Source organism: Hirundo rustica, chromosome 38 (assembly GCF_015227805.2).
Source record: "Hirundo rustica isolate bHirRus1 chromosome 38, bHirRus1.pri.v3, whole genome shotgun sequence".
NCBI lineage: Eukaryota > Metazoa > Chordata > Aves > Passeriformes > Hirundinidae > Hirundo > Hirundo rustica.
In genome coordinates, this window is record NC_080708.1 from 181727 (window position 1) to 206485 (window position 24759).

Genomic DNA, 24759 nt, shown 5'->3' on the forward strand with positions numbered 1-24759 from the left:
CTCTCCCTTCAGCGCCGCAGCCAATCACAGCCAGCCGTAACGCTGCACGGCGCCCTCTACGGCATGGACCAATAGAAACGCGAGATTTTTGGATTGGCGGGAATACTGACCAATGGGGGCGCGGGGAGGGCTGGCGCGCGGCACGGGCCGTGCTGAGGGGGAGCGGCGGCGCCATTTTGGTGGTCGGGAGCGGCGGCGGCGGCGCCCGGGAAAGGTCGGAACGTTCGTGAGGGGCGGGACGGGCCCGGCCGGGATGGGGAGGGGTCTGTGGAGAAGGGAGGGACTGACCGGCAGGGGAGGGACTGCCCGGGATGGAGCGAGGCTGACCGGCATGGGCGGGGCTGACCGGGAGGGGCGGGGCTGGCCGGAACTCCCGGTGCAGTTTGTGAGGGAGGGAATGTGAGAGCGGGACCCGCGGGTGCAATTTTCGTGCTAATTAAGGAGGTTGCATGTTAATGAGGAGGTGTGGACTTGCATGCTAATTAGGGGGTGTGGACTGGCGTGCTAATTGGGGGCGGGCATGAGGGAGGTCCTGTCTGCTCCTCCTCCCAGTGGCCCCCAGTTCATCCCGGTTCCGTCTTCGTTTCTCCCTTGTTACCCTTTCAGACTTTTTAGTTTCCTATAGAACCTTCAAGCTGTTTTTCCTAGTCCATCCCAGTGCTTTCCAGTTCGTTCAGGTTCCTTCTAATTAAACCCAGTCCGCCCCTGTCACCACCCCAGTTCCTCCCAGTCTGACCAGTTGCTGCTCTCACAGGTGCTGGCACCATGGAGTACGAGCGCAGGTAGGGGAGAACCTGGAGATTCCCAAAATTAGGGACTGGGGCGGGGGGAACATTTGTGGAGCTCTTGAGAATCGCCATGAAAGGAAAGTTCTTATTTTGGGGAGGTGACACCAGGCAGGGAGGGGACATTGGGGGTTCCATGGGGGGTGAGGGTGTTTGGGGACCTCTGAGGGCAGAGGGGACTTTGGGCACCGCCGAGGGTGGAAGGAGCCATTTGGGGTCCAGCTTTTGGGGGGGGACCCTCAGAGGTTTGGGGTCCACACCTGACCCACAGCCCCTCCCCAGGGGTGGCCGTGGGGACCGCACAGGGCGTTATGGGGGTGCCCCACCCGCCTCCGAGGACGGCTCCCGCTCCCAGCGCGACCACGACTATCGCGACATGGACTATCGCGGTTACGGGGGTCCCCCGGAGGGGCCCCCCGCCGCCGGGACCCCCCCTCAGGTGGGTGTTGGGTGCTCTGGGGAGGGGTCACCCCTCGGCGGGTGGGCGCTGGGACCCCTCCCACACGTCCCTCCCTGCCTCCTCCCAGGCGTCCTACGAGAACACGGAGCCCCCCCGGAAGCGGGAGCCGTCCCGGGACGCCCCGGCGCTGCCGTTCGGCGCTGACGGCGATTACCGGGACCAGGATTACCGGGAGGGCGCCGAGGAGGAGCCGCGCGCCAGCACCATCGTCATGCTGCGCATGCTGCCGCAGGCGGCCACCGAGAACGACGTGAGCCACGCCCCCCGTGCGGCCACGCCCCCACCTGGGGAGCCCTGTGCTAATAGGGATGGCCACGCCCCCTGTGCGGCCACGCCTCCTCTTTGGATGGCTACGCCCCATCTGGCTGCCCCCCCCCCCTTTTTAATAGGGCCACGCCCCCTCGGCCCTGGTGACCCCCCCATGGCCACGCCCAGGGAGCCCCACCCCTGTCCCTTAGGCCACACCCTGTGACACCCTGAGGGCACCTGGGACACCTCCCTGTGTCTCCTTTGGGTGCTGTTCCTGTGTCTCCTGTTCCTGTGTCCCCAGTGACGTCCCTGTGTCTCCTTTGGGTGCTGTCCCCGTGTCCCTTTGGGTGCTGTCCCCGTGTCCCCTCTGGGTGGTGTCCCCGTGTCCCCGGTGACGTCCCCGCTGTCCCTGTGTCCCTTTGGGTGCTGTCCCCGTGTCCTCTCTGGGTGGTGTCCCCGTGTCCCCAGTGACGGCCCCACCGTCCCCGTGCCCCTTTGGGTGCTGTCCCCGTGTCCCCAGTGACGTCCCCGCTGTCCCCGTGTCCCCTCTGGGTGCTGTCCCCGTGTCCCCAGTGACGTCCCCGCTGTCCCCGTGTCCCTCTGGGTGCTGTCCCCGTGTCCCCAGTGACGTCCCCGCTGTCCCCGTGTCCCTCTGGGTGCTGTCCCCGTGTCCCCAGTGACGTCCCCGCTGTCCCCGTGTCCCCGCAGATCCGGGCGCAGCTGCAGGCGCAGGGGGTGCAGCCCCGCGAGGTGCGGCTGATGCGCAACAAATCCTCAGGTGAGCCTCACCTGGGCCCTCCTGCCCCCCTGGGTGCTCCCCCGGGCTCCTTTTAGGGTGGGGGGCACCCTGACCCCTGGATCCCTTGGAGGGGGGTGGCTCCCTGCCCTGCCCGTGCCGGGGGACACCCAGGGGCGCTGGTTCCATCTTTGGGGGGCACCCAGGGGTGGCTGTGCCCTCCTTGGGGGTGCTGCCCTGGACTCGAGGGGCACCGGGGCTGCTGGATCCCATCCCCAGGGACACCCAGGGGTGCTGGTCCTCCCTTTAGGGGCACCCAGGGGTGCCTGTGCCACATTTAGGAGCACCCAGGGGTGCCTGTTCCTTCTCTGGGGGTATCCGAGGGTACGTTTGTCAGACTTAGGGGACACCCAGGGGTGTCTGTCCTCTCCTCAGGAGCACCCAGGGGTGCTGGTCCCATGCTCAGGGGCACCCAGGGGTGCCAGTCCCATCCAAGGAGCACCCAGGGGTGCTTGTCCTGTTCGCCAGGGACACCCAGGGGTGTCAGTTCCCCTCCCTAGGAGCACCCAGGGGTGTCTGTCCTTTCCTTAGGGACACCCAGGGGTGTCTATCCCTTCCCTAGGAGCACCCAGGGGTGCTGGTCCCACCTTTAGGGGCACCCGGGGGTGTCAGTTCCCTCCCTAAGGGCACCGGAGGGTGCTTCTGCCAGATTTGGGGGGCACCCAGGGGTGCTGGTCCTGTTCCCCAGGGGCACCCAGTGGTGCCAGTTCCCTCTCCAGGAGCACCCAGGGGTGCTGTGCTGGAATTGGGGGGCCTCGTCATTTCCCCAGGGGCACCCAGGGGTGTCAGTCTCTTCCTTAGGGAGCACCCAGGGGTGCTGGTCCCATCCCGCAGGGCACCCAGGGGTGCCTGTCCCTTCCCTAGGAGCACCCAGGGGTGCTGGTCCCATCTTTAGGAGCACCCAGGGGTGCTGGTCCCTTCTCAGGAGCACCCAGGGGTGCTGGTACCATTCCCCAGGGGCACCCAGGGGTGCCTGTCCCCTCCCTAGGGACACCCAGGGGTGTCTGTCTCTCCCTCAGGAGCACCCAGGGGTGCTCATCCTTTCCCTGGGGGCACCCAGGGGTGCCTCTCCTGTCTTTAGGGACACCAGGACTGCCTGTCCCCTCCCTAGGGGCACCCAGGGGTGCCAGTTCTCATCTCTAGGGGCACCCAGGGGTGCTGAGCCAGGCTTGGGGGGCACCCAGGGGTGCTCATGCTCTCCCCAGGAGCACTCAGGGGTGCTGGTCCTCTCCCTAAGGGCACCCAGGGGTGCCCGTCCCTTTCTTAGGAGCACCCAGGGGTGCTTGTCCTCCCCCTAGGAGCACCCAGGGGTGCTGATCCCACCTCGAGGAGCACCCAGGGGTGCTGTGCCAGAACTGGGGGGGCACCCAGGGGTGCCAGACCCCTCCCCAGGAGCACCCAGGGGTGCCAGACCCCTCCCCAGGGCGCACCGAGACTCCGGAGGGGCACCAGGAACACCTGCAGGGCTTCACCTGGGGGATTGGGGAGGGGTGGGGGCGGTCCCCGAAGGGTTCCAGGGCCACTCACGGGTGCCCATCCCCACCCCGGGGGAGGGGGGGGAGGGCTGCGGGTTCCCGGCAGCACCCATGGGTGCCCCCTCCCCTTTCCCCGACACCCCCGGCCCGTTCCAGGTCAGAGCCGCGGCTTCGCCTTCGTGGAATTCCATCACGTGCAGGAGGCGGCCAGGTGGATGGAGGCCAACCAGGTGGGGGAGGGGCCCGGGGGTGGGGGAGGGACCCAGGGGTGGGGCTGGATGGGTGGGGAGGGGCCAGTGGGTGGGGGTGGGGTCTGTGGGGCGTTACTGGTCCGTACTGGGTCGTACTGGGATGTGTTGGTTTATGCCGATCCGGTTTGTACCGGTTTGCGTTGGGCGTTACTGGTTTGCGCTGGTTTGAGTTGGTTTGTACCGGTCGATGGCGGTCGGTACCGGTCTGTACTGGTCTGTACTGGTCTGTACTGGTCTGTACTGGTCTGTGCCAGTTTGTACTGGTTTGTGCTGGTCCGTACTGGTTTATACTGGTCTGTGCTGGTGGCTGTGTAAAACCCTGGCGTGTCTCCGCAGTGGGGGACGGGCACAGGGCCCTCGTGCCCGTCCCAGTGTTCCCAGTATGGGCTGCTGGTGCCAGCTGGGACCAGCCCTGGTGCCCCAAGGTCACGTCCTGGTGCCCCCCTGGTACCCCCAGTTCATGTCCTGGTGCCCCCCTGGTACCCCCAGTTCATGTCCTGGTGCCCCCCTGGTGCCCCCAGTTCATGTCCTGGTGCCCCCCTGGTACCCCAGATTCCAGCCCTGGTGCCCCCCAGGTGCCCCTCGAGACCACTCCTGGTGTCCCCAGCTCAAACCTTGGTGCCCCCCAAATTCCAGCCCTGGTGCCACCCTGATTTCTGTCCTGGTGCCCCTCAAGACCGCTCCTGGTGCCCCCCAAATTCCAGCCCTGGCTCTGCCCTGGTTCACGTCCTGAGGATCCCCAGGTGCCCCCCAGATTCACATCCTGGTGCCCCCCAAATTCCAGCCCTGGTGCCCCCCAGGTTTGTGTCCTGGTGCCCCCCTGTGCCCCCCCGGGCCAGGCTGGGGCAGGGCACATCCCTGTGCCCCCCCTGACCCCCCTGTGCCCCCCTTGTGCCCCCCTTGTGCCCCCCAGGCCGGGCTGACCCTGCTGGGGCACCGCGTGTCCCTGCACTACAGCGACCCCAAACCCAAAATCAACGAGGACTGGCTCTGTGCCAAGGTGGGGGCACTGGGGGGCACTGGGAGGGGACTGGGAGGGACTGGGGTGGCACTGGGAGGGCACTGGGGGCACTGGGAGGGGACTGGGGGCACTGGGAGGGGACTGGGAGGGGACTGGGAGGGACTGGAGTGGCACTGGGAGGGCACTGGGGACACTGGGAGGGGACTGGGAGGGGACTGGGAGGGACTGGAGTGGCACTGGGAGGGCACTGGGGACACTGGGAGGGGACTGGGGGGGTACTGGGAGGGACTGGGAGGGCACTGGGGGCACTGGGAGGGGACTGGGGGGGTACTGGGAGGGACTGGGAGGGCACTGAGAGGGCACTGGGGGCACTGGAAGGGGACTGGGGAGCACTGGGAGGGGACTGGGAGGGACTGGAGTGGCACTGGGAGGGCACTGGGGACACTGGGAGGGGACTGGGAGGGACTGGGGGGGTGCTGGGAGGGGACTGGGGGGTACTGGGAGAGACTGGGGTGGTACTGAGAGGGCACTGGGGGCACTGGGAGGGACTGGGGGGGAACTGGGAGGGACTGGGGGCACTGGGAGGGGACTGGGGGGGCACTGGGAGGGGACTGGGAGGGCACTGGGGGCACTGAGGGGGACTGGGAGGGACTGGGGGGGTACTGGGAGACACTGGGGGTACTGGGGGGCACTGGGAGGGACCGGCAAGGGAATCCTGAGGGGGATTTGGGGGGGTCCGGGGGGGTTTGAGAGATTTTGGGGTGTTGTATTTTTGGGGTGCAATGGTTTTTTGGGGGGGTTTCAGGGCGGTTTTGGGGTTGCTGTAGTTCGGGGTGCGATGGTTTGGGGGGTGAAACAATTTTGGGGTGTGGCCGTTTTGGGGGTGCGATGGTTTTGAGCTGCTGTGCTTTTGGGGTGCCGTGGTTTTTGGGACACCCGGCGCAGTTTGGGGCGTGACAATTTTGGGGTGCCGCCGTTTTGGGGGGGCGGTTTTGGGCTCGGGGCGCATTTCGGGCTGTGACGTTTCGGGGTTCCCAGTGCGGGGTGCAGAACTTCAAGAGACGCGAGAAGTGTTTCAAGTGCGGCGTCCCCAAAGCCGGTGAGTGACCCCAAATCCCGGGGTTTTATCCCAAACGCCCCTAAACTGCCCCAAAACTCCCCAAAATTATTGGGGTGCTCCCCGACATCCCAGGGACCCCCTGATTTTGGGGTTCATCCGCTGATTTTGAGGGTTTTTTTAGGGTTAACCCCCGGGTTTGGGGTGTCATTATTGTTTTTCGGGGAGGGGTTAGCCACCAGTTTTGGGGTTCAGTTATTGTTTGGGTTAGGTTAAACCCCAGTTTTGGGGTCCAATCCCTGATTTGGGGTGGTTTTGGCATTTTTGGGGTTCAATCCCTGATTTGGGGTTTGTTTGGGTTTCTTTTGGGGGTTTTTTTTAGGGTTCAATCCTGTTTTTTGGGAGTTCAATCCCTGATTTGGGGGGGGGATTTTGTTTTTTGGGGGTTCAATCTCTAATTTGTGGGGTTTGGAGTTTTTTGGGGGGGGAATTTGGGGGTTTCAATCTGATTGGGGGGGGACTGTGGTGGTTTTGGGGGGTTCAATCCCTAAGTTTTTGGAGGTTTTTGGGGTTTTTTGAGTTCAGTCCCAGATTCTGGGGTGTTTTTTGGGGGGTTCAACCCCTAATTTTGGAGGTTTTTGGGGTTTTTTGAGTTCAGTCCCAGATTCTGGGGTGGTTTTTTAGGGGTTCAATCCCTAATTTTGGGGTTTATTTGGTTTTTTTTAGTTCAGTCCTGGATTCTGGGGGTGTTTTTTGGGTTTAATCCCTAATTTTGGGCTTTTTTGGGGTTTTTTTTAGTTCAGTCCTGGATTCTGGGTGTGTTTTTTGGGTTCAATCCCTAATTTTGGGGTTTATTTGGGGTTTTTTTTTAGTTCAGTCCTGGATTCTGGGGGTGTTTTTTGGGTTCAATCCCTAATTTTGGGGTTTATTTGGGTTTTTTTTTAGTTCAGCCTGGATTCTGGGGGTGTTTTTTGGGTTCAATCCCTAATTTTGGGATTTTTTGGGGTTTTTTTAGTTCCGTCCCAGATTCTGGGGGTGTTTTTTGGGTTCAATCCCTAATTTTGGGATTTTTTGGGGTTTTTTTAGTTCAGTCCCAGATTCTGGGGTGGTTTTTTGGGTTCAATCCCTAATTTTGGGAGTGTTTGAGGGGGTTTTTTTGTTTTGTTTTCGGGGTGCAGAGGCCGAGCAGAGGGGTCCGGGGGGTCCCCGGCCGGAGCTGGTGCCGGGGGGGGGCGGGGGGCTCCTGCCCCTCCCCCAACCCTACGGCCCCACCCTTGGGGGTCCCCCCGGGGGGTCCCAGGGGGGCAGCGAGCCCGGGGCTGACAACGCCAACGACAGTGAGTGCGCGCCCGGGGGAACGCGGGGATTCGGGGGGATTTGGGGGGGATTTCTGGGGGATTTTGGGGATTTTTTGAGGGGATTTCTGGGGGATTTTTGGGATTTTTTGAGGGAATTTTCTGGGGGACTTTTGGGATTTTTTGAGGGGATTTCTGGGGGATTTTTGGGATTTTTTGAGGGGATTTCAGGGGGATTTTTGGGATTTTTTGAGGCGATTTCCGGGGGATTTTTGGGATTTTTTGAGGGAATTTTCTGGGGGATTTTGGGGATTTTTGAGGGGATTTCTGGGGGATTTTTGGGATTTTTAGAGGGGATTTCAGGTGAATTTTGGGGATTTTTTGAGGGAATTTTCAGGGGAATTTTTGGGGATTTTTTGAGGCGATTTCCGGGGGATTTTTGGGATTTTTAGAGGGGATTTTTAGAGGAATTTTGGGGATTTTTTGAGGGGATTTCTGGGGGATTTTTGGGATTTTTGGAGGGGATTTTCTGGGGGATTTTGGGGATTTTTTGAGGCGATTTCTGGGGGATTTTTGGGATTTTTTGCGGGGGTTTCAGGTAAATTTTGGGGATTTTTTGAGGCGATTTCCGGTGGATTTTGGGGATTTTCGGAGGGGATTTTCAGGGGAATTTTGGGGATTTTTTGAGGCGATTTCCGGGGGATTTTTGGGATTTTTTGAGGGAATTTTCAGGGGGATTTTGGGTATTTTTTGAGGGGATTTCTGGGGGATTTTTGGGATTTTTTGAGGGGATTTCTGGGGAATTTTGGGGATTTTTTGAGGGAATTTTCTGGGGGACTTTTGGGATTTTTTGAGGGGATTTCTGGGGGATTTTGGGGATTTTTTGAGGGGATTTCTGGGGGATTTTTGGGATTTTTTTGAGGGGATTTCTGGGGGATTTTTGGGATTTTCGGAGGGGATTTTCAGGGGAATTTTGGGGATTTTTTGAGGGAATTTTCTGGGGGATTTTTGGGTATTTTTTGAGGGGATTTCCAGGGATTTTTTGAGGGGGTTTTGGGGAGGATTTTTGGGTGATTATTTAGGGGTCCTGGGGGGTTGGGGGGGGGGTCATGGGGGGTTCCTGAGGTGCTTGGGGGGGTCCTGGCATGGATTTGAGGGGGGAATGGAGCGACTCAGGTGTGCCCAGGTGTATCCCAGGCGTGCCCAGGTATCTCCAGGGTATCCCCAGGTATTCCCAGTGTCCCCCTTCGTGTTCCCGGTGCTCTCCCAGATATTCCCAAGTGTGCCCAGGTGCCCCCAGGTGTGCCCCCGGGTATCCCCAGGTGTATCTCAGATATCCCCAGTGTCCCTCCAGGTATCCCCAGGTGTGCCCAGTGTCCCACTTCGCATTCCCAGTGCCCTCACAGCTGTTCCCAAGTCTGCCCAGGTACCCCCAGGTGTATCCCAGGTGCCCCCAGGTGTATCCCAGGTGTATCCCAGGTGCCCCCAGGTACCCCCAGGTGCCCCCAGGTGTGCCCAGGTGCCCCCAGGTGTGCCCAGGTGTATCCCAGGTGCCCCCAGGTGCGCCCAGGTGCCCCCAGGTGTGCCCGCTGTCCCCGCAGCCATCATCCTGCGGAACCTGCACCCTCAGAGCAGCCTGGAGTCCATCCTGGCGGCGCTGGCTCCCTTCGCCGCGCTCTCGGCCGCCAACGTGCGCGTGATCAAGGACCGGCAGACGCAGCTGAACCGCGGCTTCGCCTTCGTGCAGCTCAGCACCATCGTGGTACCGGCGGCGCTGGGGGGGACTGGGAGGGACTGGGAGGGGATTGGGAGAGACTGGGAGGGGATTGGGAGGGACTGGGAGAGGAATGGGGGGCACTGGGAGAGACTGGGAGGGACTGGGAGAGGAATGGGGGGCACTGGGAGAGACTGGGAGGGACTGGGAGAGGAATGGGGGGCACTGGGAGAGACTGGGAGGGACTGGGAGGGACTGGGAGAGGAATGGGGGGCACTGGGAGAGACTGGGAGCGGATTGGGAGGGACTGGGAGAGGAATGGGGGGCACTGGGAGAGACTGGGAGGGGATTGGGAGAGACTGGGAGAGGAATGGGAGGGACTGGGGGGCACTGGGAGGGACTGGGAGGGAATTGGGAGAGACTGGGAGGGGATTGGGAGAGACTGGGAGGGGATTGGGAGGGACTGGGAGGGACTGGGGGGCGCTGGGAGAGACTGGGAGGGGATTGGGAGAGACTGGCAGGGGATTGGGAGGGACTGGGAGGGGATTGGGAGGGACTGGGAGGGGATTGGGAGGGACTGGGAGGGGATTGGGAGAGACTGGGAGGGGATTGGGAGGGACTGGGAGAGGAATGGGGGGCACTGGGAGAGACTGGGAGGGGATTGGGAGGGACTGGGAGAGGAATGGGAGGGACTGGGGGGCACTGGGAGAGACTGGGAGGGGATTGGGAGGGACTGGGAGGAACTGGGAGGGTCATGGTGTGGCACTGGTGAGCACTGGGAGGGACTGGGGGGGACCGGAGGGAGCACGGAGCGATCGAGGGGGGTTGGTTCACCATTGTGGCGGGCACTGGGAGGGGCTGGAAGCACCTGGGCGCAGGTGGGGGTGCCCCCCTGAGCCGGCGCCCCCCTGCAGGAGGCTGCGCAGCTGCTGCAGATGCTGCAGGCCCTGCACCCCCCGCTGCACATCGACGGCAAGAGCATCAACGTGGAGTTCGCCAAGGGCTCCAAGAGGTGAGCGGGGCGGGGCCGGGCGGGGCAGCGCACCTGGGCACCGCACCTGGGCGTGGGCACCGCCCTGGGCACCGCACCTGGGCGTGGGCACCGCCCTGGGCACCGCACCTGGGCACCGCACCTGGGCGTGGGCACCGCCCTGGGCACCGCACCCGGGCTCAGGCACCGCCCCCAGCCTGGTGTACTCACACACCTGGCACAGGCCACGCCCTTTGCCCCCACCTTTGTCCTGGCACAGGCCCCGCCACAGCCCCATACCTGGGACTTCTCAAGCCCCGCCCAATCTCTTAAGCCCCGCCCACAATGACCCCACCGCGTGCTGGCCACGCCCCCCATCAGCCCCGCCCTCGCTGCTCTTTGACCCCGCCCCTGACTCGATGCTCCGCCCCCAGGGACGTGCAGGGGGCGGGGCCTGGGGAGGGGCCCCCCCGTGCCAGTGCAGCCTCTGTCGCCTCCACGGCCATCGCTGCCGCCCAGTGGGCATTGTCACAGGTGAGGGACACCTGTACAGGTGAGGGACACACGTGTATGGGTGAGGGACACACCTGTATGGGTGAGGGACACACCTGTATGGGTGAGGGACACACGTGTACGGGTGAGGGACACGTGTACGGGTGAGGGACACACGTGTATGGGTGAGGGACACACGTACGGGTGAGGGACACACGTGTATGGGTGAGGGACACACCTGTATGGGTGAGGGACACACCTGTATGTGTGAGGGACACACCTGTACAGGTGAGGGACACACCTGTACGGGTGAGGGACACATGTACGGGTGAGGGACACACCTGTATGGGTGAGGGACACATGTACGGGTGAGGGACACACGTGTATGGGTGAGGGACACACGTGTATGGGTGAGGAACACACCTGTACGGGTGAGGGACACCTGTACAGGTGAGAGACACCTGTACAGGTGAGGGACACACGTGTATGGGTGAGGGACACACCTGTATGGGTGAGGGACACACGCGTATGGGTGAGGGACACATGTACGGGTGAGGGACACACGTGTATGGGTGAGGGACACATGTGTATGGGTGAGGGACACACGTGTACGGGTGAGGGACACATGTACGGGTGAGGGACACGTGTATGGGTGAGGGACACACGTGTATGGGTGAGGGACACACGTGTATGGGTGAGGGACACATGTACGGGTGAGGGACACACGTGTATGGGTGAGGGACACATGTGTATGGGTGAGGGACACACGTGTACGGGTGAGGGACACATGTACGGGTGAGGGACACACGTGTATGGGTGAGGGACACACGTGTATGGGTGAGGGACACACGCGTATGGGTGAGGGACACACGTGTACGGGTGAGGGACACACGTGTATGGGTGAGGGACACACGTGTATGGGTGAGGGACACACCTGTATGGGTGAGGGACACACGCGTATGGGTGAGGGACACATGTACGGGTGAGGGACACACGTGTATGGGTGAGGGACACACGTGTACGGGTGAGGGACACACGTGTATGGGTGAGGGACACACGTGTATGGGTGAGGGACGCACGTGTATGGGTGAGGGACGCACGTGTATGGGTGAGGGACACACGTGTATGGGTGAGGGACACACCTGTATGGGTGAGGGACACACCTGTATGGGTGAGGGACACACACCTGTACAGGTGAGAGACACGTGTACGGGTGAGAGACACACGTGTATGGGTGAGGGACACACACCTGTACAGGTGAGGGACACGTGTACGGGTGAGGGACACACGTGTATGGGTGAGGGACACACCTGTATGGGTGAGGAACACACCTGTACGGGTGAGGGACACCTGTACAGGTGAGAGACACACGTGTATGGGTGAGGGACACACGTGTATGGGTGAGGGACACACACCTGTACAGCTGGGCACTGTCACAGGTGAGGGACACACCTGTATGGGTGAGGGACACACCTGTATGGGTGAGGGACACACCTGTATGGGTGAGGGACACACATGTACGGGTGAGGGACACACCTGTATGGGTGAGGGACACACGTGTACGGGTGAGGGACACACGTGTACGGGTGAGGGACACACGTGTATGGGTGAGGGACACACACCTGTACAGGTGAGGGACACGTGTACGGGTGAGGGACACACGTGTATGGGTGAGGGACACACCTGTATGGGTGAGGGACACACGTGTATGGGTGAGGGACACACCTGTATGGGTGAGGGACACACACCTGTACAGCTGGGCACTGTCACAGGTGAGGGACACCTGTACGGGTGAGGGACACACCTGTATGGGTGAAGGACACACGTGTACGGCTGAATGACACACACCTGTACGGGTGAATGACACACGTGTATGGGTGAGGGACACACCTGTACGGGTGAGGGACACACCTGTACAGCTGGGCACTGTCACAGCTGAGAGACACACGTAGGTGAGGGACACACACCTGTGGGTGAGGGACACACACCTGTAAAGCTGGGCGCTGTCACGGGTGAGACACGCCTGTCCAGGTGAGTGACACCCGTGTCCAGGTGAGCGACACCCGTGTCCAGGTGAGTGACACCCGTGTCCTGACGTGTCCCACCCCCAGGCTGCCCCCGGCGGTGACACGCCCTGGACCGGGGGGGAGGAGCCCAGCGCGGATTTCAGCGGTTTCTACCAATCCGAGGAGCCCTTCCCTGGGCCCGGCCCCGCCCTCTACAGCCCCGCCTACCTGAAAGGCGCCTCGGCCCCGCCCCCCGGCCCCGCCCTGCCCGGCCCCGCCCCTGCCAAGGCCGACGGCCCTGCCCCCGGTGAGTGCTGGCACCAAAGTGAGTGTGGGCGCTGCCCGCAGGTGTCCCCAGGTGTGACCTCCTACCCCCAGGTGTGACCTCCTACCCCCAGGTGTCCCCAGGTGTGACTCTATATCCCCTCTGGTGACCCCAGGTGTGACCTCTGCCCTCCCCAGGTGTCCCCAGGTGTGACCTCTGCCCTCCCCAGGTGTGACCTCCTACCCCCAGGTGTGACCTCCTACCCCCAGGTGTCCCCAGGTGTGATCTCTGCCCTCCCCAGGTGTGACCTCCTACCCCCAGGTGTGACCTCCTATCCCCAGGTGTGACCTCCTACCCCCAGGTGTCCCCAGGTGTGACTCTATATCCCCTCTGGTGACCCCAGGTGTGACCTCTGCCCTCCCCAGGTGTCCCCAGGTGTGACCTCCCACCCTCAGGTGTGACCTCTGCCCTCCCCAGGTGTCCCCAGGTGTGACCCTTCTACTCCCAGGTGTTCACAGTTGCCCCCAAGCACCTCCCGGTTGTCCCCAGGTGTCCCCAGGTCCCCCTCAGGTGTCCCCAGGTGTCCCCAGATCCCCCTCAGGTGTCCCCAGGTGTCCCCAGGTCCCCCTCAGGTGTCCCCAGGTGTGACCCTTCCCCTCCCCAGGTCTCCCTCAGGTGTCCCCAGGTCTCCCTCAGGTGTCCCCAGGTGTCCCCAGGTCCCCCTCAGGTGTCCCCAGGTGTCCCCAGGTGTGACCTTTCCCCTCCCCAGGTGTCCCCAGATCCCCCTCAGGTGTCCCCAGATCCCCCTCAGGTGTCCCCAGGTGTCCCCAGGCCCCCCCCCAAGCTGTGACCCCTCTCCTCTCCTCCCTCCATGACGTCACCCCCCTGAGCGTTTGGCGCCCCCTGCAGGCCCGGAGGAGCCGGCCCAGGACCCCGCGGGGGGAGGGGGAGGGGCAGGAGGGGGGGCGCCCTTCCCCCCCCCGCGCCCCCCCCGGGGCCACCCCCTACCCCTCCCCCACCGCCGAGACCCCCGCGGCGACACCCCCGGGACCCCCCGGCCAGGTGGGACCCCAAAAACGGCGGGCAGGGGTCCTGAAAGTGAGGGGGGGGACCCCAAAAATATGGGGGGGGGGGGGGGGGGCGGAGGGGAACGAAAAGGAGCCAAAATTTGGGGGGGGGGGGGCGTCCTAAAACTCAGGGGATTACCCCAAAAATTGAGGGGGGTCCCCAAAAAATGGGAGTGGGCGATTGGAGGGACCCCAAAATTGGGGAAAGGGGGAGGGGCGTGGAAATGGGAGGGAAGAGGGGGGGGGAACCCCCCCAAAAAAGGGGGCGGGGGGGGGAGATTCAGGGGGGATTTTGGGGGGGCGATTTGGGGAGGGGGTGACCCCGAAAAGGAGAGGGAAGGACCGGGGGGGGGGGGAGAAAGGACCCCGAAAAAAGGGGGGATTTGGGGGGGGCTTGGGGATAATTTTGGGGTGTTTGGGGGGATAATTTTGGGGTGCTCCCCCCTCCCCAGACCTACTCGGGGCCCCTCAAAGCCGAGACCCCAAATTCTGCCCCCGCCGGGCCCCCCCCGGCCGCCCCCCCCAGCAGCGAAAGCTACGGGCAGTACCGTGAGTGGGGGTCCGGGGGGGATTTTGGGGGGTCCTGGGGGGAGTTTGGGGGGGTCTTGGGGTAATTCAGGGGGTCTGGTGGCTTTTTGGGGGGGGGGGGTGGTCCTGAGGGGAATTTTGGGGAGTCCTGGGGAGGGTTGGGGGGTAGTTTGGGGGGTCCTGGGAGGGTTTTGGTGGGTTTGAGGGTGGTTTGGGGGGCCCTGAGGTGGTTTTTGGGGGGCTCCTGCAGGGATTTGGAGGATTTTGGGGGGGCCCTGGGAGGGATTTGGGGGGGATTTGGGAAGTTCTGGAGGAATTTGAGGGGTCTGGGGGTGGATTTGGGGGGGTCCTGGGAGGGTTTTGGCGGGTTTGAGGGTGGTTTGGGGGGCCCTGAGGTGGTTTTTGGGGGGCTCCTGCGGGGATTTGGAGGATTTTGGGGGGCCCTGGGAGGGATTTGGGGGGGATTTGGGAAGTTCTGGAGGAATTTGAGGGGTCTGGGGGTGGATTTGGGGGGGTCCTGGGGGGATTTTGGGGGGGTCTGGGGAGGATTCAAGGGATCCTGTGGGGGATTTGGGGGGCGCTGGGAAGGATTTGGGGGGATCTTGGGCGAGAAATTTGGGGGTTCCTGGCGGAAATTTGGGGCAATTTTGGGGGAATTTCATCATTTCCCGGGACGTTTTTCCCCTTCCCAAACCCAAATCCCAACTCTTCTCGGGGCGTTTTTGGGACATCCCGGAGCTCCCGGGGATTCTGGGACCCCAAAAATTTCGGGGGGACCCCCAAAAATTTTGGGGGAGACCCCAAAAAAATCCCCCCCCGCGCTCCCCCAGCCGTGCCCGACGTCTCCACGTACCAGTACGACGAGACCTCGGGGTACTACTACGACCCCCTGACCGGGCTCTACTACGACCCCCACTCCCAGGTTTGGGGTTTTGGGGTGCGGGGGGAGGGAATTCGGGGTCCCCCAAAACCCCCGGGGTGAAATTTGGGGCGAAAAAAAGCCGAATTGGGGGCGAAAAATGCGTCGTTTTGGGTGAAAAAAAATGGAAATTTTTGGCGTGGAAACGCTTTTTTAAAGGCGTGGATTTGGGGCGGGTTTGGGGTTTTGGGGTGTGGGGAGGTTTGGGGTCCCCCAAAAATCTCGGAGTGAGATTTGGGGTGAAAAAAAGCAAAGTTTTGGGTGAAAAAAGGCGGATTTTAGGCTCGAAAATGTTAATTTAAGGGAGGTTTGGGGGAAATTGGGGGGTTTCTGGGGAATTTTGGGGTTTTTTGAGGGGATTTTGGGGTTCCCAGAGAGATTTTGGTGGATTTCAGTCGGATTTGGGGGTACGAAGAAGGAATTTTAGGACGCAGAGACGGGATTTTGGGGGTTCCCATTTGGATTTTGGGGGATTTTTGAGGTACAAATGGAGGAATTTGGGGGTTGCTTGGAGGATTTTGGGATACAAATAGAGGATTTTGGGGTACAAAAGGGGGATTTTGGGGTACAAATGGAGAATTTGGGGGGTTTTTTGGAGCATTTTGGGTTTTTATGGGAGGTTTTTGGTGGTTTTTGGGAGGATTTTGGTGGGTTCTGGGAGGATTTTGGGGGGTTTTTGGGAAGATTTTGGTGTGTTTTGGGAGGATTTTGGGGTTTTCTGTGTGGATTTTTGTGGTTTTTTGTAGGATTTGGGGGTTTTTTTGTAGGATCTGGGGATTTTTTGGGAGGATTTGGGGGTTTTTTGGGGAAGATTTTTGGTGTTCCCTGTGTGGGTTTTGGTGTTTTTTGGGAGGATTTGGGGATTTTTTTGGGAGGATTTTGGGGTTTTCTGTCTGGATTTTAAGGTTTTCTGTGTGGATTTGAGTATTTTTTGGGAAGATTTTGTGGGTTTTGGGGAGGATTTTGGGGTGCTGACCCCCCCAAACTCCCCTGCAGTACTACTACAATGCAGAGTCAGGGCAGCAACTGTACTGTTTCCAGCTGGATTTTGGGGTTTTTTGTGTGGATTTTGGGGTTTTCTGTGTGGATTTGGGGATTTTTTGGGAGGATTTTGGGGGTTTTTTGTCTGGATTTTGGGGTTTTCTGTCTGGATTTTGGGGTTTTCTGTGTGGATTTGGGGATTTTTTGGGAGGGTTTTGGGAGGATTTTGGGGGTTTTTGTCTGGATTTTGGGGTTTTCTGTCTGGATTTTGGGGATTTCTATGTGGATTTTGGGGATTTCTGTGTGGATTGGGGGGGGTTTGGGGAGGATTTTGGGGATTTCTATGTGGATTTTGGGGATTTCTGTGTGGATTTTGGTGTTTTCTGTCTGGATTTTGGGGATTTCTGTGTGGATTGGGGGGGTTTGGGGAGGATTTTGGGGATTTCTGTGTGGATTTGGGGGTTTTCTGTGTGGATTTGGGGGGGTTTTGGGAGGATTTTGGGGATTTCTGTCTGGATTTTGGGGATTTCTGTGTGGATTTGGGGGGGTTTTGGGAGGATTTTGGGGATTTCTGTGTGGATTTGGGGGGGGGTTGGGAGGATTTTGGGGATTTCTGTGTGGATTTGGGGGTTTTCTGTGTGGATTTTGGAGTTTTCTGTCTGGATTTTGGAGTTTTCTGTGTGGATTTTGGGGATTTCTGTCTGGATTTGGTGGGTTTTGGGGAGGATTTCGGGGTGCTGACCCCCCCAAACCCCCCTGCAGTACTACTATGACGCGGGGCAGTACCTGTAACGTTCCCAGTTGGATTTTGGGGATTTCTGTGTGGATTTTGGGGATTTCTGTGTGGATTTGGGGATTTTTTGGGAGGATTTCGGGGTGCTGACCCCCCCAAACCCCCCTGCAGTACTACTACGACGCGGGGGCGGGGCAGTACCTGTACCGTTCCCAGTTGGATTTTGGGGATTTCTGTGTGGATTTTGGAGTTTTCTGTGTGGATTTTGGGGTTTCCTGTCTGGATTTGGGGATTTTTTTGGAGGATTTCGGGGTGCTGACCCCCCCCAAACCCCCCTGCAGTACTACTATGATGCAGGGCAGTACCTGTAACATTCCCAGTTGGATTTTGGGGTTTTCTGTGTGGATTTTGGGGATTTCTGTCTGGATTTGGTGGTTTTTTGGGAGGATTTCGGGGTGCTGACCCCCCCAAACCCCCCTGCAGTACTACTATGACGCGGGGCAGTACCTGTACTGTTCCCAGTTGGATTTTGGGGATTTCTGTCTGGATTTTGGAGTTTTCTCTGTGGATTTTGGGCTTTTCTGTCTGGATTTTGGAGTTTTCTGTGTGGATTTTGGGGATTTCTGTCTGGATTTGGTGGGTTTTGGGGAGGATTTCGGGGTGCTGACCCCCCCAAACCCCCCTGCAGTACTATTACGACGCGGGGGCGGGGCAGTACCTGTACTGGGACGGGGACAGACGCACCTACGTGGCCGCGCCCCCCGCCGAGCCCCCCCCGGGCCCCCCCGGCACCCCCGGCACCCCCAAAGAGCCCAAGGACAAAAAGGAGAAGCACAAAACCAAAACGGCCCAGCAGGTAACGGGGGGGGGGGACCCCAAAAACGGGGGGGAACCCCAAAAACGGGGGGGAACCCCAAAAATGGAAGGGAGAATCCTAGAAATGGGGACCCTAAAAATGGGGGGAACCCTAAAAATGGGAATCTTAAAAATGGGGGCGGGGGGGGGGAATCCTGAAAATGAGAGTGGGGTTTCTAAAAATGAAGATTCGAAAAATAGGGAGAGAATCCTAAAAATAGGGATCCTAAAAATGGGAGGGGAACCCTAAAACTGAGGGGAACCCTAAAAATGGGGACCCTGAAAATGAGGAGGAATCCTAAAAATGGGAATCCTGGATATGGGAGGAGAATCCTAAAAATAGGGACCCCAAAAATGGGGGGAATCCTATAAATGGGGGGGATCCTAAAAATGAGGGTGCTCCTGGGGGGGGTCTGGGGAATCTCTGGTCACTCTGGGGGGGTCTGTGGTCACTCTCGGGTGTCCCTGGTCACTCTGGGGGTGTCTCTGGTCACTCTGGGGGGTCCCTGCTCACTCTGGGGGTGTCTCTGGTCACTCTGGGTGGTTTTGGGGGGATCTCTGGTCACTGTGGGGATCTCTGGTCACTCAGGGAGGTCCCTGCTCACTCTGGGTGATTTGGGGGGGGGTCTCTGCTCACTCTGGGGGGGTCTGTGGTCACTCTCGGGTGTCCCTGGTCACTCAGGGGTGGTCTCTGGTCACTCTGGGTGGTTTTGAGGGGATCTCTGGTCACTCTGAGGGGGTCCCTGCTCGCTTTGGGTGGTTTTGGGGGTGTCCCTGCTCACTCTGGGGTGGTTTTGGGGGTGTCTCTGCTCACTCTGGGGGGTCCCTGCTCACTCTGGGGGTGTCTCTGGTCACTCTGGGTGGTTTTGAGGGGATCTCTGGTCACTCTAGAGGATCTCTGGTCACTCAGGGAGGTCCCTGCTCACTCTGGGTGGTTTTGGGGGGATCTCCGGTCACTCTAGAGGATCTCTGCTCACTCTGGGGGGTCCCTGCTCACTCAGGGGGTGTCTCTGGTCACTCTGGGTGGTTTTGGGGGTGTCTCTGCTCACTCTGGGGGGTCCTTGCTCACTCTGGGGGTGTCTCTGCTCACTCTGAGAGGTTTTGGAGGGATCTCTGGTCACTCTAGAGGATCTCTGGTCACTCAGGGAGGTCCCTGCTCACTCTGGGGTGGTTTTGGGGGTGTCTCTGGTCACTCTGGGTGGTTTTTGGGGGGATCTCCGGTCACTCTGAGGGGGTCCCTGCTCGCTTTGGGTGGTTTTGGGGGTGTCCCTGCTCACTCTGGGGTGGTTTTGGGGGTGTCCCTGCTCACTCTGGGGTGGTTTTGGGGGTGTCCCTGCTCACTCTGGGTGGTCCCTGCTCACTCGGGGGGGGTCCCCGGGTGCCCCCCCAGATCGCCAAGGACATGGAGCGCTGGGCGCGCAGCCTGAACAAGCAGCGCGAGAGCGGGCGCAGCGCGGGGCCGCCGCCGGCGCCGCGGGAGGACGAGCGGAGAGAGGCGGCGGCGGCCGACGCCGGCTACGCCATCCTGGAGAAAAAGGTGACTTGGGGGGGATTTGGGGGGGATTTGAGGGGGTCTGGGTGGGGTTTGAGGGGGTTTGGGGGGGATTTGAGGGGGTTTGGGGGGATTTGGGTGGCTGTGGCCGACGCTGGCTACGCCATCCTGGAGAAAAAGGTGAGTTTTGGGGGGATTTTGGGTTTTGTGCGGGGATTTTTGGGACCCCCCCTGACCCCCTGTGACCCCCCCAGGGCGCTTTGGCTGAGCGGCAGCACCTCCCCCTGGAGCTGCCCCGGCTGGGGGGCGACGAGAGGCTGGTGAGACCCCCTCCCCAAAATTGCACCTGAGACCCCCGCCCCAAAACACCCTGAGATGCCCCAAATCCAACCTGAGCGCCCCAAACACCCAGATCTCCTCAAATAATCCCTAAAACCCCCCCAAAGGCCCCCTGACCCCCAATTTCCCCCCCCAAAACCTCCCTGACCCCAAAGTTTCCCCCTCAAACCCAACCAACCCCAGATTTTCCCCCATCAAACCCCCTCCAAGCCCCAAATTTCCCCCCCAAACCCCCTCCAACCCCCAAGTAAACCCCCAAACCCCCCCGACCCCCAAATTTCCCCCCCAAACCCCCTCCAACCCCCAAGTAAACCCCCAAACCCCTCCAACCCCCAAATAACCCCCCCCAAACCCCCCCGACCCCCTTTTGTCCCCCCCAAACCCCTCCTGACCCCTTTTTTCCCCCCATCAAACCCCCTCCAACCCCCAAATTTCCCCCCCCAAACCCCCCCTGACCCCCAAATTTCCCCCCCAAACCCCTCCTGACCCCCAAATTTGCCCCCCAAACCCCTCCTGACCCCTTTTTTCCCCCCTTCCAACCCCCAAATTTCCCCTCCAAACCCCCCCTGACCCCCTTTTCTCCCCCCCCAGAGCCCCCCCCGGGGGTTGGTGGCCGCCTACAGCGGGGAGAGCGAGAGTGAGGAGGAGGGGGAGCGCGGGGGGGCCCCGGGGGTCCCCGAGGAGCCGCTGACGGACTGGGCCAAGCTGGCGTGCCTGCTGTGCCGGAGGCAGTTCCCCAGCAGGGAGGCTCTGCTGCGCCACCAGCAGCTCTCGGGGCTGCACAAGGTACCCCCAAACGCGCCCGAAATCACCCTGAAAATGTCCCAAAAACACCCCCGAAACCATCAAGAAAACGTCCTCAAAACACCCCCAAAACCGTCCTGAAAATGCCCGAAAAACATCCTCAAAATGTTCCCAAAACACCCCTGAAAACATCCCGGAACTGTCCTGAAATCATCCTGAAACTGCCCCGGAAATACCCCAAAAACATCCCGAAATCACCCCCCAAAACCGTCCTGAAAATAGCCCAAATCCATCCCCAAAGCGCCCCCAAATCCATCTCAAAACCACTCCTTACCCTGCACAGAAATTCCCCAAAATCACCCCGAAAATGTCCCCTGAAATCCCCCAAAGTTGTCCCGGAAATGCCCCCAAAATCCCCCCAAAATTCTCCCAAAAAATCCCCAAAAAATCCCCCAAAATTGGAGAAACGGCCCCAAAATCCCCCGAATATGGAGCACCTCTCTGGGGGTGTTGGGGTCCCGCTGTGACCTTGGGGTCCCCTAAACCGGGGGGGTCACCCTGATGTCCCCAATGTCCCCAATGTCCCCCAATGTCCCCATTGTCCCCAATGTCCCCAATGTCCCCAATGTCCCCAATGTCCCCCAATGTCCCCATTGTCCCCAATGTCCCCAATGTCCCCAATGTCCCCAATGTCCCCAATGTCCCCAATGTCCCCAATGTCCCCAATGTCCCCAATGTCCCCAATGTCCCAATGTCCCCAATGTCCCAATGTCCCCATGTCCCCAATGTCCCCAATGTCCCCAATGTCCCCAATGTCCCCCAATGTCCCCAATGTCCCCAATGTCCCCAATGTCCCCAATGTCCCCAATGTCCCCACTGTCCCCAATGTCCCCAATGTCCCCGATGTCCCCAATGTCCCCAATGTCCCCAATGTCCCCAATGTCCCCAATGTCCCCAATGTCCCCAATGTCCCCAATGTCCCCAATGTCCCCAATGTCCCCCAATGTCCCCAATGTCCCCAGATGTCCCCAATGTCCCCAATGTCCCCAATGTCCCCAATGTCCCCAATGTCCCCAATGTCCCCAATGTCCCCCAGTGTCCCCAATGTCCCCAATGTCCCCAATGTCCCCATTGTCCCCATGTCCCCAATGTCCCCAATGTCCCAATGTCCCCAATGTCCCCAATGTCCCCAATGTCCCCAATGTCCCCATGTCCCCCAATGTCCCCAATGTCCCCAATGTCCCCAATGTCCCCAATGTCCCCAATGTCCCCAATGTCCCCAATGTCCCCAATGTCCCCAATGTCCCCAATGTCCCCAATGTCCCCAATGTCCCCAATGTCCCCTCCTCACCCCCAGCAAAACCTGGAGCTGCAGCGCCGGAGCCACCTGGGCCCCCCCGAGGGAGCTGAGAGAGGGGACAGCGAGGTGAGGGGACACCCAGGGGACAGTGGGGACACCCAGGGGACACCCAGGGGACACCCAGGGGACACTGGGGACACCCAGGGGACACCCAGGGGACACTGGGGACACCCGGGGGACACCCAGGGGTGAGGGGACACCCAGGGATGTGGGAACGCTGTAGAGACAGGGGACGCTGGGGACACCCAGGAGTGAGGGATCAGTGAGGTGAGGGGACAACGGGGACACCCAGGATACACCCAGGGGTGAGGAGACACTGGGGACACCCTGGGGACACCCAGGGGATGCTGGGGACACCCAGGGGTGGGGGCACATTGATGGGGAGGGGGGTTCCCAGTGCACCCATGGGGTGGGCGAGGGCTGGGCGTCACCCCTGGGTGCTGGGGGTGGGGAAGGGGGTTCTGGGGGTCACTGAGGTGGGTGGGGGTCACCTTTGGGTGCTGGGGGGTCCCTGGGGGGTCCCTGGGTGTCCCCGTGCCGGGGGTCACCCCTGGGTGCCCCTCCCCCAGATGAAGTACCGGGACCGCGCCGCCGAGCGCCGCGAGAAGCAGGGGGGGCCCGAGCCCCCCGAACCCAAACGGCGCAAATTCGGGGGACCCCCCGCGACCCCCGGGTGAGCACCCCAAAAACGGGGGGGCTGGGATGGGGGGGCACCCCAAAAAAACGGGGATGGGACCCCAAAAACGGGGATGGGACCCCAAAAATCAAACCCAGGTGTGGGGATCCTCTGTGGAGTTGTCACCTACGGGTGACACCTGTGGGTGACCCCTGCTGTGTGACACCCCTGGGTGACACCCCGCTCCATGGGTGACACCCCTGTGTGGCGCTCCGTGTGTGACCGTCCCCTCTGTGTGTGACAAGCCCTGGGTGACACCGTGTGTGACACCCGTGTGATACTGTGGGTGACACCGTGTGTGGCACCCGTGTGATACTGTGGGTGACACCGTGTGTGACACCCGTGTGATACTGTGGGTGACACCGTGTGTGGCACCCGTGTGATACTGTGGGTGACACCGTGTGTGACACCCGTGTGATACTGTGGGTGACACCGTGTGTGGCACCCGTGTGATACTGTGGGTGACACCGTGGGTGACACTGTGTGGGATGATGTGTGTGACCCCCGTGTGTGACCCCCGTGTGACCCCCGTGTGTGACCCTGTGTGTGACCCCCGTGTGACCCCTGTGTGTGACCCCTGTGTGACCCCGTGTGACCCCTGTGTGACCCCCGTGTGACCCTGTGTGTGACCCCCGTGTGTGACCCCTGTGTGTGACCCTGTGTGACCCCTGTGTGACCCCTGTGTGACCCTGTGTGTGACCCCTGTGTGTGACCCCTGTGTGTGACCCCTGTGTGTGACCCTGTGTGTGACCCCTGTGTGACCCCCTGTGTGTGACCCCTGTGTGACCCCTGTGTGTGACCCCTGTGTGTGACCCTGTGTGTGACCCCTGTGTGTGACCCCTGTGTGTGACCCCTGTGTGTGACCCCTGTGTGTGACCCTGCCTGACCCCTGTGTGTGACCCCTGAGTGTGACCCCTGTGTGTGACCCCTGTGTGTGATCCCTGTGTGTGACCCTGTGTGTGACCCCTGTGTGTGACCCCTGTGTGTGACCCTGTGTGTGACCCTGTGTGTGACCCCTGTGTGTGACCCCTGTGTGTGACCCTGCCTGACCCCTGTGTGTGACCCCTGTGTGTGACCCCTGTGTGTGACCCCTGTGTGTGATCCCTGTGTGTGACCCTGTGTGTGACCCCTGTGTGTGACCCCTGTGTGTGACCCTGTGTGTGACCCCTGTGTGTGACCCCTGTGTGTGACCCTGTGTGTGACCCCTGTGTGTGACCCCTGTGTGTGACCCCTGTGTGTGACCCTGCCTGACCCCTGTGTGTGACCCCTGAGTGTGACCCTGTGTGTGACCCTGTGTGTGACCCTGTGTGTGACCCTGAGTGTGACCCTGTGTGTGACCCTGTGTGTGACCCCTGTGTGTGACCCTGTGTGTGACCCTGTGTGTGACCCTGTGTGACCCCCGTGTGTGACCCCTGTGTGTGACCCCTGTGTGACCCCGTGTGACCCCTGTGTGACCCCCGTGTGACCCTGTGTGTGACCCCCGTGTGTGACCCCTGTGTGACCCTGTGTGTGACCCCTGTGTGTGACCCCGCGTGACCCCGGCTGTGTCCCTTGGGTGGCCGCAGGGACGCCGAGGCGCCGGCGCTGGGGTGCCGCATGCTGCAGGCCATGGGCTGGAAGGAGGGCAGCGGGCTGGGCCGGCGGCGCCCCGAGGTGACAGCGGGGACATCACCCAGGGGTGGGGGGACACTGGGGACACGGCTGGGGGCACCCAGGGGACACACCCGAGGGTTGGGGGGACAGCTGGGGACATGGGGACGGCAGGGGGCGGGGGACACTGAGGACACCCAGGGGTCATTAGGGACACTCAGGGGACACCCAGGGGTGGGGGACAGCAGGGACACGGCTGGGGACACCCAGGGGATATCAGGGGACACCCAAGGGTTGGGGGGGACACAGCTGGGGACGTGCAACAGCAGAGGGTGGGGGACGCTGGCGACACGGTTGCGGCCACCCAGGGGACACCCAGGGGACATTGGGGACACCCAGGGGACACCCAGGGGTGGGGGGACAGCAGGGACGTGGCTGGGGACACCAAGGGGACACCCAGGGGTGGGGACACTGGGGGGGGACATTGGGGACACGGGGAGGGGCTGGGATGGGGGGGGGCGGGACACCCAGTGACGTCATTGTCCCCCCAGGGCCCCGCCCGGCCCCGCCCCGGGGGGGTGACACGGTTCAGCGAGGGACCCTGAGGCCACGCCCACCCCGAGGCCACGCCCACCCAGCCGGGACCCCTCCCCCACCCCACACCCCCCACCCCCATTCGGTTTTGGTGTTGGAATTTCG

The 24759-nt window shown here is 61.3% G+C and overlaps 1 protein-coding gene across 1 annotated transcript; it reads left to right on the forward strand.

Moving 5' to 3' along the window:
• The first annotated feature begins 157 nt into the window (after window positions 1-157).
• On the forward strand, window positions 158-24665 carry RBM10 (RNA binding motif protein 10). The gene is made up of 25 exons (XM_040054309.2): window positions 158-214; window positions 755-782; window positions 1068-1224; window positions 1313-1495; window positions 2203-2272; window positions 3922-3995; window positions 4930-5016; window positions 6016-6076; window positions 7213-7371; window positions 8931-9091; window positions 9958-10055; window positions 10448-10547; window positions 12617-12818; window positions 13078-13097; window positions 13686-13838; window positions 14296-14392; window positions 15202-15293; window positions 17693-17860; window positions 19250-19396; window positions 19606-19671; window positions 20282-20476; window positions 21792-21860; window positions 22364-22467; window positions 24036-24123; window positions 24612-24665. Exons 2-25 carry the CDS (start codon window positions 766-768, stop codon window positions 24663-24665), a joined length of 2622 nt encoding a protein of 873 aa, XP_039910243.1. The 5' UTR covers window positions 158-214; window positions 755-765.
• Window positions 24666-24759: the final 94 nt, after the last annotated feature.